Genomic DNA, 13,078 nt, shown 5'->3' on the forward strand with positions numbered 1-13,078 from the left:
CCCCTAGCCTGCACAAAGCCATCGAGCCGATTTCTCCACTTCCACGATTCTTTCCCTACCCTCACCCCCAAGCCAGCAGCCGATTTCTCCCTGCTCCTTCCCCGATGTCCTGAACTTCATCGGGCAGCAGCAGCATTCACAATTCACTGATGTTGCCCGCTTCAGGCCTTCCTCTCTGTCGGGTCCTGTCTTCATGAAAACTGGAAGTAGGCAGGACCCGGCAGATAACAAGGCCTGAAGCCGGCAACAGCAGCGAATTGTAAACGCTGCTGCTGCCCGAAGAAGGTAATGGAGCACCGAGGCAGTCCGCTTCTCCCCCCTCCCAGCCGAACCCCCGCTGACCCTCCTATCTCCCCCCCCCCCCCCGTGAACCTTTCCGACCTTCCCAGCGAGAGCAGCAAACCTCCTTCGCGGCTTTCTCCTCCCTCTGCCGCGTTACTGATGACGTCATCAGTGATGCGGCAGAGGGAGGATAAAGCCGACGCTACTGGAGGGAGGTTTGCTGCTTTCGCTGGGAGGGTCAGAAAGGTTCACTTGGGGGGGGGGAGAGAGATAGGATGGTCAGCGGGGTTTCGGCTGGGAGGGGGGAGAAGCGGTCTGCCTTGGTGCTCCAAGGCCTGGCGCCATTACCTTTTTCGATAATGGCGCCGATGCTGCTTTCGCTGGGAGGGTAGGAGCGCGATAGGGACCGGGCCAGCTGTGCACCCCCCCCTAAGGCGGCACCCGGGATGGACCTCCCCCTCGCCCTCCTTGGTACGCTACTGCCCTGGGGAAACAGCCTGCAACAAGATCGCGCGATGCCAGAGATTTTTGCCTGCTTCGGCTGTTTCCTCCGCCGCGGTCCCGCCCCTCCTCTGACATCAGAGGAGGGGCAGGACCGTGGCGGAGGAAACAGTCGAAGCAGGCAAAGATCTCTGGCATCGCGATCTTGCTGCAGGCTGTTTCCAGACGCGACACCCGGCGCAGGGGGGGGTAACTGGACCGGACCGGGAGCACCCCCTCAGGGCTCGGTACCCGGGGCGGACCGCCCCCCCGCCCCCCCCTTGGTACGCCACTGCTCATAGGTGACAAGCACCAGACTGAATGCCTAAATAAGTTCTGCCCCAAACATCATTAAGTCTTATTTGTTTGTAATTCAAATATCTATGACAAAATCTTTTTCTCAAAAAGACAAGAAGGAAACAAATGAAGTTGTAAATCCCCAAATTATCCAATGATTTGATTCAATAATTTTTTCACACTAAGTAAATTATTGAATCAAATCATTGGATAGTTTGGGGATTTACAACTTTATTTGTTTCCTTCTCACTGAAGCAACAGCAACACTGTGTGTCATTTTGAGAAAAAGTTTTTTGTCACAGACATATTAATCACAAACAAATAAGACTTAATAATATTCGGGACAGAACTTATTTAGACATACAATCTGGTGCTTGTCAGTTTACCTAGTACTGAAGTCTTTATACTAATACTGCGGCTCAATATAGACACCAGTGTTTGTTCTGAGTAGGATTGAAATTTAGTTGCCAATTCTTTTTTGGACTTCCTTTGTGCATCACTTTGCACCTGCTCCCATTTAAATTTCAGCTGCCATTTGCATGCCCACTTACATGTTCTCCATGCGAAGCAGCTCATTGCATCTAGTTAGGCTATAACATCAATGTCAGAGGTTGTTCCTCTATCCATTGCAGTATATAGAATGTTTGGCCATTAAACAAGCTTTATCCCAGGACAAGCAGGCAGCCTATTCTCATATATGGGTGACATCATCGACAGAGCCCCGATGCGGAAGGCTCGCAAGCAGACTTGCTTGTAGAAACTAGAAGTTTCAAGTCAGCCGCACCGCGCATGCGCGAGTGCCTTCCCGCCCAGCACAGGGCGCGTCTCCTCAGTTCTCAGTTTTCCGCGGAGCCGAGAAGTCCCTCTTTGACTCTCTGCGTTCAACTTACTTACTTTGTGACTTCTCTCACCGCAGTTTGTGTTATTTTTCTTCACGAATCGCTGCACCTTTTTTTTTTTGCTCTGATTACTCCATCTTTCGCCGATTGTACCATTTTCGCTGATTGTACCATTTTCTCTGGCACCTAGTTTCTCTGATTGTACCATTGTAACCTTTCGCTGATTGTACAGCCCTTCAACACTGTAAGCCGCCTCGAACTACTATGGCTTTGGCAGTATATAAGAAATAAATTATTATTATTATTATTTAGTTTATTTCTTTCATTTCTCAAAAAAAAAAATGTATTTCTTCCATTTGGCTGCTGGAGCAGGCCGCTCGGCCGCAGCCCAGGGGCTTCGACCTTGCAGCAGCTGTTTTTCCTCCTATGTCCCGGCCAACAACAGGCTCCAAGAAGTGTAGCTAGTGTCGGCGTGCGATTTCTCTTATGGACCCACACAGTAAGTGCCTCAAGTGCCTTGGGCCAGACCATCACCTGAAGTCATGCGAGCACTGTGCTATTCTTCAACCTTGTTTCTCACAATAAGGAGCCTCAACATTCCTCTTTGTCTTCTGTTTTAGACTACCTTTTGCACTTATCAACCTCTGGCCTCAAGTCTACATCGATCCGAGTCCATAGAAACATAGAAGATGACGGCAGAAAAGGGCTACAGCCCATCAAGTCTGCCCACTCTGCTTACCCACCCCCTGTCTATGCCCTAATGACCCAATTTCCTTATCTTGACCCTCGTAGGGATCCCACATGGGTATCCCATTTATTCTTAAAGTCTGGCACGCTGTCTGCCTCGATCACCTGCGCTGGAAGCTGTTTTGCAAATAAATAAAACTTCAAGATCATTACTTCCTTAATGCCAGGAGCACATGAATCCAGAGTCTACTCTAGGGTTGTGTCTATTCTACCAGCAGGTGGAGCTAGAATACTGACTTGCACACTCTCCTAATAGATGGTACTTCTCCTGGCAAATCAATATGATCTAAGAATTGAAAAGATTTACCAAGTTTGATCAGAAAAATATACGAGACTAAGAATTTTAGAGCAAAATTAAAATGTCAGGGTTTGTTTTTTTTTAAAGGCAGTGTTTCGGGGTATATCCCTTAGACTGGATAATGGAGACTGTTAACTAGCTGTTCAGCCTTGGGTTATTAATGGTAAAAGTTAATTTTAAAAAAGTATTGGGGGGAGAATAATTGAATGAAAATGAAAGAACAAGGGCCGACTTGTTTTATTGTGTTACTTCCTTTTTTAAGTTTTATGTAAATATTGATTTGATTTTATTATATGATTATATAGCTCCTGCGCTAGTCTCCTAGTTCATAAGAGCTCTGAGGTGTCCTAGCTGAGCAGTTATGGCAGGCTTCAAGTGAATAAATGTAAACCTATCAGTTGCTTTTTTAGCATAGAAAAGAGATAGCGGAGAAGGATATGATAGAAGTTTATAAAATCATGAGTGAGATGAAACAATTGTTTAAACTGTAACGCACTAAAATAAAAGAGCACTCCATAAAAATAACGACCAGAAGATTGAAAAAAAAAAAAATTCTAGAAAGTTTTTTTTTCACCCAGTTCTCAAATCTGTAAAATCTGTTTCCTGGAAAATATAATAAAGCAACTAACATTGGGGGGTCTTTTACTAAGGTGCGTTAGCATTTAGTGCACTTTAGTAAAAGACCCCCATAGTAACTAACATAGTGGGGTTAAAGAGAGAAAATGTTTAGCAAGGTAGACTTGTGATAGCCACCACTTGTCTCTCAAAATAAGGTATGAGAAATTTTGATCTGCTTTTTGGGATTTCCAAGGTATTGTGACCCACAATAGCTACTGTTTGAGATAGTGAAGTAACTTAGCAAGGCTTATCTTACCTTCTTGTGTTCCTAAATGGATCAGAGGTGTGGCCTAGCCGTTACAGCAGCTGCCTCAGCACCCTGAGGTTCTGAGTTTGATTCCCACTTCAGCTCCTCAGCAAGTCACTTAATACTTCATTGCCCCAGGTACAAAATAAGTACCGTATTTTCACGCATATAACGCGCGCGTTATACGCGTTTTTACCTACCGCGCATACCCCTCGCGCGTTATATGCGTGAGCGCGGTATACAAAAGTTTTAAAACATAGTTCCCACCCCGCCCGATTCACCCCCCCCCAGCAGGACCGCTCGCACCCCCACCCCGAACGACCGCTCGCACGCGCTCCCACCCGCACCCGCATCCACGATCGGAGCAAGAGGGAGCCCAAGCCCTCTTGCCCGGCCGACTCCCCGACGTCCGATACATCCCCCCCCCCCCCCGGCAGGACCGCTCGCACCCCCACCCCGAACGACCGCTCGCACGCGCTCCCACCCGCACCCGCATCCACGATCGGAGCAAGAGGGAGCCCAAGCCCTCTTGCCCGGCCGACTCCCCGACGTCCGATACATCCCCCCCCCCTCAGGACCACTCGCACCCCCACCCCGAAGGACCGCCGACTTCCCGACAATATCGGGCCAGAAGGGAGCTCAAACCCTCCTGGCCACGGCGACCCCCTAACCCCACCCCGCACTACATTACGGGCAGGAGGGATCCCAGGCCCTCCTGCCCTCGACGCAAACCCCCCTCCCCCCCAACGACTGCCCCCCCAAGAACCTCCGACCGCTCCCCCAGCCGACCCGCGACCCCCCTGGCGACCCCCACGACCCCCCCACCCCCCTTCCCCGTACCTTTGGTAGTTGGCCGGACAGACGGGAGCCAAACCCGCCTGTCCGGCAGGCAGCCAACGAAGGAATGAGGCCGGATTGGCCCATCCATCCTAAAGCTCCGCCTACTGGTGGGGCCTAAGGCGCGTGGGCCAATCAGAATAGGCCCTGGAGCCTTAGGTCCCACCTGGGGGCGTGGCCTGAGGCACATGGGCCCAACCCGACCATGTGCCTCAGGCCGCGCCCCCAGGTGGGACCTAAGGCTCCAGGGCCTATTCTGATTGGCCCACGCGCCTTAGGCCCCACCAGTAGGCGGAGCTTTGGGACGGATGGGCCAATCCGGCCTCATTCCTTCGTTGGCTGCCTGCCGGACAGGCGGGTTTGGCTCCCGTCTGTCCGGCCAACTACCAAAGGTACGGGGAAGGGGGGTGGGGGGGTCGTGGGGGTCACCAGGGGGGTCGCGGGTCGGCTGGGGGAGCGGTCGGAGGTTCTTGGGGGGGGGCGGTCGTTGGGGGGGAGGGGGGTTTGCGTCGAGGGCAGGAGGGCCTGGGATCCCTCCTGCCCGTAATGTAGTGCGGGGTGGGGTTAGGGGGTCGCCGTGGCCAGGAGGGTTTGGGCTCCCTTCTGGCCCAACTACCAAAGGTACGGGGAAGGGGGGTGGGGGGGTCGTGGGGGTCGCCAGGGGGGGTCGCGGGTCGGCGGGGGGGGCGGTCGGCGGTTCTTGGGGGGGGGCGGTCGTTGGGGGGAGGGGGGTTTGCGTCGAGGGCAGGAGGGCCTGGGATCCCTCCTGCCCGTAATGTAGTGCGGGGTGGGGTTAGGGGGTCGCCGTGGCCAGGAGGATTTGGGCTCCCTCCTGGCCCGATATTGTTGGGGAGTCGGCGGTCCTTCGGGGGGAGGGATGTATCGGACGTCGGAGGGGGGCATCAGGCTTTCAGGATGGGGACAGACCTTCAAGGGGGACAGTGCACGGAAGTCAGGGGGGGTGAACGGAGAGTCGGAAAGTCAGGGCGGGCGAAAGGAGCGTCGGGCAGCATGCGAGGTATACCCGTGAGCGCGGTATACCAAAGTTTTTGTACATATCATCGTGATTTCTGCGCGCTATACCCGTGTGCGCGTTTTATACGGGTGCGCGTTATTTGCGTGAAAATACGGTACATGTCTAAAATATGTAAACTGCTTTGATTACGTAAACCACACAGAAAAAGCATATACTGAGTCCCATCCCCTTTACCTGTAATTAAAGCAGCAATTTCTCTCTAACCACCTCTGAACAAAAAAGACAAATAACAACACATTTAAACAAGCTAGACAACTGAACAGCAGAACACATTTAAACCGGTTCTAGGAAATCAAGCAAAAGCAACTATTAGCATATGAGTATGTAAGCTGCGTTCTTTTCACATTTGCAACTAAAACTTCTTAAGGAAACAGGAGAACTGAAAATGGCTTTATAAATCAACTAGTATCAGAAAATTAGCTCCGGGCAATGTTTCAATATTTCAAATGTTGTTCATAATTTCTATTATTGTAAACCAACCAGATACTTGTGATGGTCGGCATATCAAGCTACAAATAATCTTGAAACTTAAACATACAACATTATAGACTTCCAAAGTGCTCAGAAGTTGCTCAGACTTGTGAAAGCATAAGACCAATCTGGGCCAACAGTCAATGGCTCAATTCTCAATCATTACTCTTATTAATGCACAGAGTTACATACTATTGATTATGAAGCAAATGAACTGAACACTTGAGAATCCCTAGGTACAAATTTTAGACTTGCTCAGCATGCTGCTCATTAGTTCTGCAATACTATTGAATGCTTCAGTCTCATTGATTAGACAAGTGGCTATTGCAGGCAGGCACTGATGTTTTTTTTAAACCAAAACAGTTGTTGACCACCTCCTGGATGAGAGGATGAGCCCGGCAAATTTTTGTTGCATTTGCTCATACTGCGTCTAAATGCATAAAGAGCAAACAAATATACAGAAACCTTTTTCTTTTTATATAGATAGATAACTGTAAAGAAGATAGTGATTTGGGATTGTCAGTATCATCTAGTAAATAAACTGTTGATCACCTAGATCCAATGTTCCACTTTGTTTTTGTTTGTCATTATAATTCAAAGCATCGCTAAATAGAAAGTCTTTGTGCCTATTACAAAATGCTTGATAAGATGGCTCCTACTCTGGTATTGCAGTAAATTTATTCTGAAAGGGATGGATGGGCCTACCATGTTCAAAACTGAGCTGCAAGTAGAATCCTTACAGATTTGATGGAATGATGATGGTATTGTCAGAAAATAGATTGCTATTACCGTAATAATGAGACAAAGAAATTAGAAGGCTGAAGTAATGAATTTTATAAACAAGTACAGTACTAATACTTTAATCTCCTTTCTTCAGAAGACAGATGACATGGTCCCATTTTTAGTTGTTGAAATGCAGAGGCATACAAATGTTTTATTAACGGTGCCAGCACACAGCCATGCAGTCTGAAAAGTGAACTAGTGGAAAATGTACTTTATGAAAGCATGTGATTTGTTTTATTATAGAGAAGTGAATGGTGCCTTTAACTCAGTTCTCTTTTTGTTCTCAGGTTCTTTTGGAGAAGTACAAGTATGTAGAGAATTTCTGTCTGATTGATGGTCGCCTCTTCATTTGCACGGTCTCCTGCTTTTTTGCCATTGTTGCATTGGTTTGGGATTATCTACATCCATTTCCAGAATCCAAACCTGTCCTTGCCTTCTGTGTCATATCATATCCTTTACACTAAGCCTGTCATTGCTTTATTTAATAACTATTGACTTTAAGTCCCTGGACTTGTTTTGACAAATCTTAACTTGTGCCCTGTATTTTCTGTGAAGCAATGGAATATAAAAATCTTACTTCCTGAAATAGTTTAATTAAACAATAAGAAGCATTAAGATCAAGTTTTCAAGTTTATTAACAAAATTTGATTAATCGCCTATTATAATCACTAAGCGATGTACATAACAAAAATATAATAAATTAAAAAGAGGTTCACAATTTAATAACAAACATTTAACTTAAACATTTAGCTTGGAAGGAAAGGATAAAAGTTACAATTATCATTTGGGGTAGAATAGTGGAAATAACAATAGGTAAAGGGACGTAAAAACTCAGCAATTATAAACATGCAATGCTTCAAACGTTAAAGGCGTCTCTAAATAAATAAGATTTTAAAGATTTTTTGAATACTAAAATATCTTTTTCTTTACGAATATATTGGGGAAGGGCATTCCACCATAGGGGACCTGTCACAGAAAAAATGTCAGCCCTTCTTGTACCAATGATTTTCAGGGAAGGAACTGAAAGAAGATTTTGATTGGTGGAGCGAAGTGAGCGTTGTGTATTATAAGGTATCAAGAGTCTAGATATGAATTGGGGTTCATCACAGGCTAAAGTTTTAAAGATGAGTAGCATTATTTTAAATGTGATTCTATGACCAATAGGTAGCCAGTGAGAATCTATTAACAGCGGAGAAACATGATCGTATTTCTTTGCATTGTAAATTAACTTTATTGCGGTGTTTTGAATCAATTGTAATCTCCTTTTTTCTTTCAATGATATGTTAAGGAAGAGGGCATTACAATAATCAAGTTTCGAAATTACTAATGAATGGATTAATATTATAATGGATTTAGGGGTCAGAAATTTGGATATTGATCTAATACGACGTAGTTTAAAAAAGCAGTTTTTAACAGTAAGAGAAATATGATCATGGTAAGTGAATTTTTCATCAATTAGTACGCCAAGAATTTTAACTGAAGGAACTAGATTTAGTGTGATGTTATTAAGAATGAATGGATTTGACAAAGTTATATCGTTTCTCCAAGTAAATAATACAGCTTTAGTCTTCTTTATGTTAAGAGCTAATTTGTTTGTATTAAGCCAAGAATGAATTATTTCTAATTTGTGATTAATGGATTTGATTTCTTTATCACATTTGGGATCTAAAGGATGTATTAGTTGAACGTCATCTGCATATGCAAATGGGGTAAAACCTATGGATTGACAAATGCTTAACAATGGAGAAAGAAATATGTTAAACAGAAGAGGAGATAAGATGGATCCTTGAGGGATGCCAAATGTAGAAGAATAAATTTTGGACGTTTCATTTTTAAATTTAACTGAGGAGGTGCGATCAGCGAGGTATGAGGTTAACCAATTTAGGACATTATCTGTTATGCCTATTGATTCTAGTCTTTGTAACAATAAGTTATGATCTATGGTGTCGAACACTGCTGAGATATCTAAGGAGAACAAGATGACGGATTTGTGATGGTCTAAATGATATTGAATATTTGAAGTTAGCCCTATTAGAGAATATTCTGTGTTGTGAAATTTTCTGAACCCTGTTTGGTTTGGATGTAATGCATTAGTGCTCTCTATGAAATCAGAGAGTTGATTAAATATGAGATTTTCTGTAAGTTTTCCCAAAAATGGCAGATTAGCTATTGGTCGATAATTAGTTGGATCATTTATGCTAATATCTTTGATGATAGGAATGATGGTCGCAGTTTTCCAAAGGGGGGGAACGGTTGCTGTTGTTAGACTCTTCTGAATTAGTGAGTGAATGAATGGTCCAAAGTGTGAGATATATTTTTTTAAATAGTAAGGTGGGATGATCTCGGAACCAGAATTTTTTAGATTGATTTGTTGAAACAGAGATTCTATGTCTTTAATGGATGGGATTTTGAAATTTGAGCATCTTGCTATAGGAACGGATTTGATTTGGTCTAGGTTAGCCATGTTACTATTTGTGCTTGAAGTAAAGGAGTTTCGAATATTATTAATTTTTTGAATAAAGGCGTTTGAAAGATCTTGTGCTGTTAATGTAGAGTTATGAATAGTATTTTTTATTTTATTTTTTGAATCTATTGTTTTTAGAATATTGAATAGTGAAGAAGAATTTTTAGCTTTATCTATTTTGTTGGAGTAATATATCTTTTTTGCATAATTGATTTTATCCTTATAAAATATAATATTGTCCTTATAAGTTTGGAGATTTGATTGAGTTTTGTTTTGTCTCCATATTCGTTCTAATGAGCGTAGTTGACGTTTTATCATACAGAGTTCATTTGAGAACCAGGGATTTGAAAGTTTTCGGATTTAAATGGATTTTGTGGTTAGAGGGGCATTGTTATCTAAAAGAGATGACAAAGATTGATTCCAAGTAATTAGAAGGTTTTCTACGGAAATAGAAGAGGGAGTAATAATAGATGAATCAAGAAAAGAAGTAATGTCTATGTTATCCAGTTTTGAGTAGTCTCGACTGGAAATAGTTTTTGTTTTGGATGGTAATTGGGGTAATCTTAATTTACTTAGTTCTATTGAAAAAGAAATGAAATAGTGGTCTGACCAAGGGACAGGAGAAATAGTTAGATCAGAAAAAATGAGATAGTGAGATTGAGGGGGTAAAGATCATGTCAATTGTATGATTTGCATTATGGGTTGGTTCTTCTATTTTTGGGTGTATGTTTAGTGGGATTAAAGTATTAAGTAAATCTTTGGTGTATGAATCTGTGATGTTATCAAAGTGAATATTGAAATCACCTAAAATGAAAGGAATAATTGTTGATGAACAAAAATCAGTTAAGATGTCTTGAAGAAGAGCAAATTTATTTTGACCTAAGGGAGGGGGCACGTAAAGTAATAAAAAATCAAGTCTATTATTGAAGTTACATTTAAAATGTATGTATTCAATAGTGGCATCCTTCGCGGAATGATCGTAAAGATTTAGCAGGTTGTTTTGAAAAATAACTGCTAACCCACCACCTTTACGGTTATAGCGGTGGTTGAAAAGATAATCATAATTTGCAGGACAACAGTAGGACAAGTATGCTTCCTCACCAACGGTGAGCCATGTTTCAGTAATAAAGAGGATGTGCAGCTTATTTTGGATAATTTTATCCTTTAGAAGATGATATTTAGATTTAATAGATCTTGCGTTAATGAGTCCACATCTTATTTCATTCGAGGTTTTTTTGATTGTGTGTGAAAGAAAGGAAAGTGGAATTTCTAAAAGGGAAGTGTAATCAGGGATTGTTGTTTTATTTTTTGGAGGGCGATGGCCCCAAAGGGTTGGTATTGTATTTGTGGATGGCGCGCGCCGCAAATGAGCTGTTTAAATATTGCATCAGCTGACCTGGAGTGGGAGGCGTCGGGCGCGCGGCGGCAGAGATTGAAGCAGGCTGAATGAACAAGTAAAAGTAAAGAAAGTTAAAACAAAGGTAAAACAATTTTTAAAATATTTAGAGGTGCAGTGAGGCTTGTGCAGGATGTGCTGAGGTGAGGCGTGCGCCGCAAATGAGCTGTTTAAATATTGCATCAGCTGACCTGGAGTGGGAGGCGTCGGGCGCGCCGCCGCTGTGCGGCAGCAGAGATTGAAGCAGGCTGAATGAACAAGTAAAAGTAAAGAAAGTTAAAACAAAGGTAAAACAATTTTTAAAATAACTTAAAATATTTAGAGGTGCAGTGAGGCTTGTGCAGGATGTGCTGAGGTGTGTGTGGCTTTATTTACAGTGCTGTATTATAGTAGCCCTCACTATGAAATGGCTTAGAGAGAGCCTACATTCTTATTGGTTAAGGTTGGGTTACACCCATCATGATATTCTGACCCATCATTGGTAGCTGTAATTAATTTCTTTCCCCCTTTTCTGGTCCATCATTGGTGGCTGTAATTTCTTTTTCCTTTTAAGGCTACATTACATAACATAACTTTTTATTCTTCTATACCACCATAATCAAACAATTTCTAGGTGGTTTACATAGAAGAAGGCTGGACAATCAGCGAAATACAGTTAATTGAATACAACAAATTTTCTAAAATAATCAATATAAAAGTTTTGATTAACAGTAGCATCCTCAGTTAGGAAATAAATTTGTCAAACAGTGTTGACTTAATTACTTTTCGAAATGCACCATAAGGCAGCATAACTCCATCAATACTACTAAATCATTAAGGTAAGTATTTGCAAAAATTGAATATGGATGGTTTAAAAAAGGAATAGTTTACGAAAAGTTGGGACAGTTTATGTATTTATGGATTAGAGAAGTAAAGTGTAAAGCATGATATGGATGGCTCATTTAAAATATCTTTCTATCTTTATCCTGTCTCTGCCCACACTGATTAATGCTTCAATTGAATTGAACACTCCTTTCTTGATCAGAAAGGGAAATAGAAATGTTTCCCTATGAGAATCACACTTTTTTTTTTCTTGTTCACTTTTCTTGTACAGGCTTTTATGACGACAAAAAAAAGTAGAAGGAAAAAGAAATTTTGGACGTTCCTTAAACTTCTTTTATTTAGCGGCCTTAACACAAATTTCCATCCTGACTTTCTCCGTGATCATCGATGGATTTTTGGCTTTGTTTCTATACCAACCTGGCTTGCACCCTCCGACTATATCTGGCTCCGGGGCTATAGATTTGAAGAAGGAAAACTCTATTGATTTAATGTCAAAGTTTTCCTTTTCTTGTTTATTTATTTCCACACACAGGTCTGGAGTCGGACTTCCAGTGACTGAGACTGGCCGGTATTGGAGGACATCAATGCTTCCATCTGCTTGCATTGGGGCATATTAGCATTTAGTCTATTTGATGCATGCTTTCTGTACCGATGTTTAAACCATGTCGATAACAGATGCATCACAGTGGACAGAGCCCTGCTATTAAGCTTTGAGTCCGCTTGATGCATGGCCTTCGGGGTGATATAGGTTGTTATTTCTGAAGCGCATCATCTTTTCAGGCACTCACGCTTCAACTCCTGTGGCACTTTTAATACCATTGATGTTGTATGGTCATAGTGCTTCCTTATCATCAATGGACATCGATGCTGATTAAGAGTTGATGCTGTTCTACATCAGTAGATACCGCTTAGTTAGGTATCGGTACATGATTTTCTGTAGACTGAGCTCTGCTTCGGAGTCTATCCTCAAATGTCACTCTACTTAGTATCGACGTTCTTCAAGTCATCGTCAATGTCGTCTCTAGAGCAGGGCATGCATTCTCTTTGAGATTTCTCACCCTCAGCACCATTGATACCCGCTCATCTCGGGTATCTGTGTAGGATATTTGTTCCAGGATCAAGAATTTTTATCCACTGCTTCGCAACAGTTACATCGACTATGAGAATATTCCTTTTCATTGGAGCAGTACCGAACATGTAAGATATCAACGCTGTTGATGATTCTCTTCATTGAAGCATCTATCACTAGTAAAACACTGATGTTCTTCACATCGAAGCTCTGCATGGCAACAGCATTCCATCAGTCTTTGGACTTTAATTTCTCATGGACTCCGCTGTGCAGACTCGCATAAGAAGGGAATCTGATTCTTCACATTGAGATTCTACATTGACATCAATGTTTTGTTGTCGGGATACCATGAGGCTTCATCTACATCTCCAAAACCAGATTTTTGGCCTGCT

General features: G+C 42.8%; 1 protein-coding gene across 2 annotated transcripts in view; it reads left to right on the top strand.

The window, feature by feature from the left end:
• SPCS2 (signal peptidase complex subunit 2) overlaps nt 1-13,078 on the top strand; it is a 44,094-nt gene that overhangs the window by 25,077 nt on the left and 5,939 nt on the right. For both annotated transcript variants that reach the window (XM_033948381.1, XM_033948382.1), the window contains exon 3: nt 7,223-7,383. In XM_033948381.1, coding sequence (XP_033804272.1) covers nt 7,223-7,383 — 161 coding nt within the window. The remainder of the gene's footprint in view (nt 1-7,222; nt 7,384-13,078) is intronic.

Source organism: Geotrypetes seraphini, chromosome 6, assembly GCF_902459505.1.
Source record: "Geotrypetes seraphini chromosome 6, aGeoSer1.1, whole genome shotgun sequence".
NCBI classification, from domain to species: Eukaryota; Metazoa; Chordata; class Amphibia; order Gymnophiona; family Dermophiidae; genus Geotrypetes; species Geotrypetes seraphini.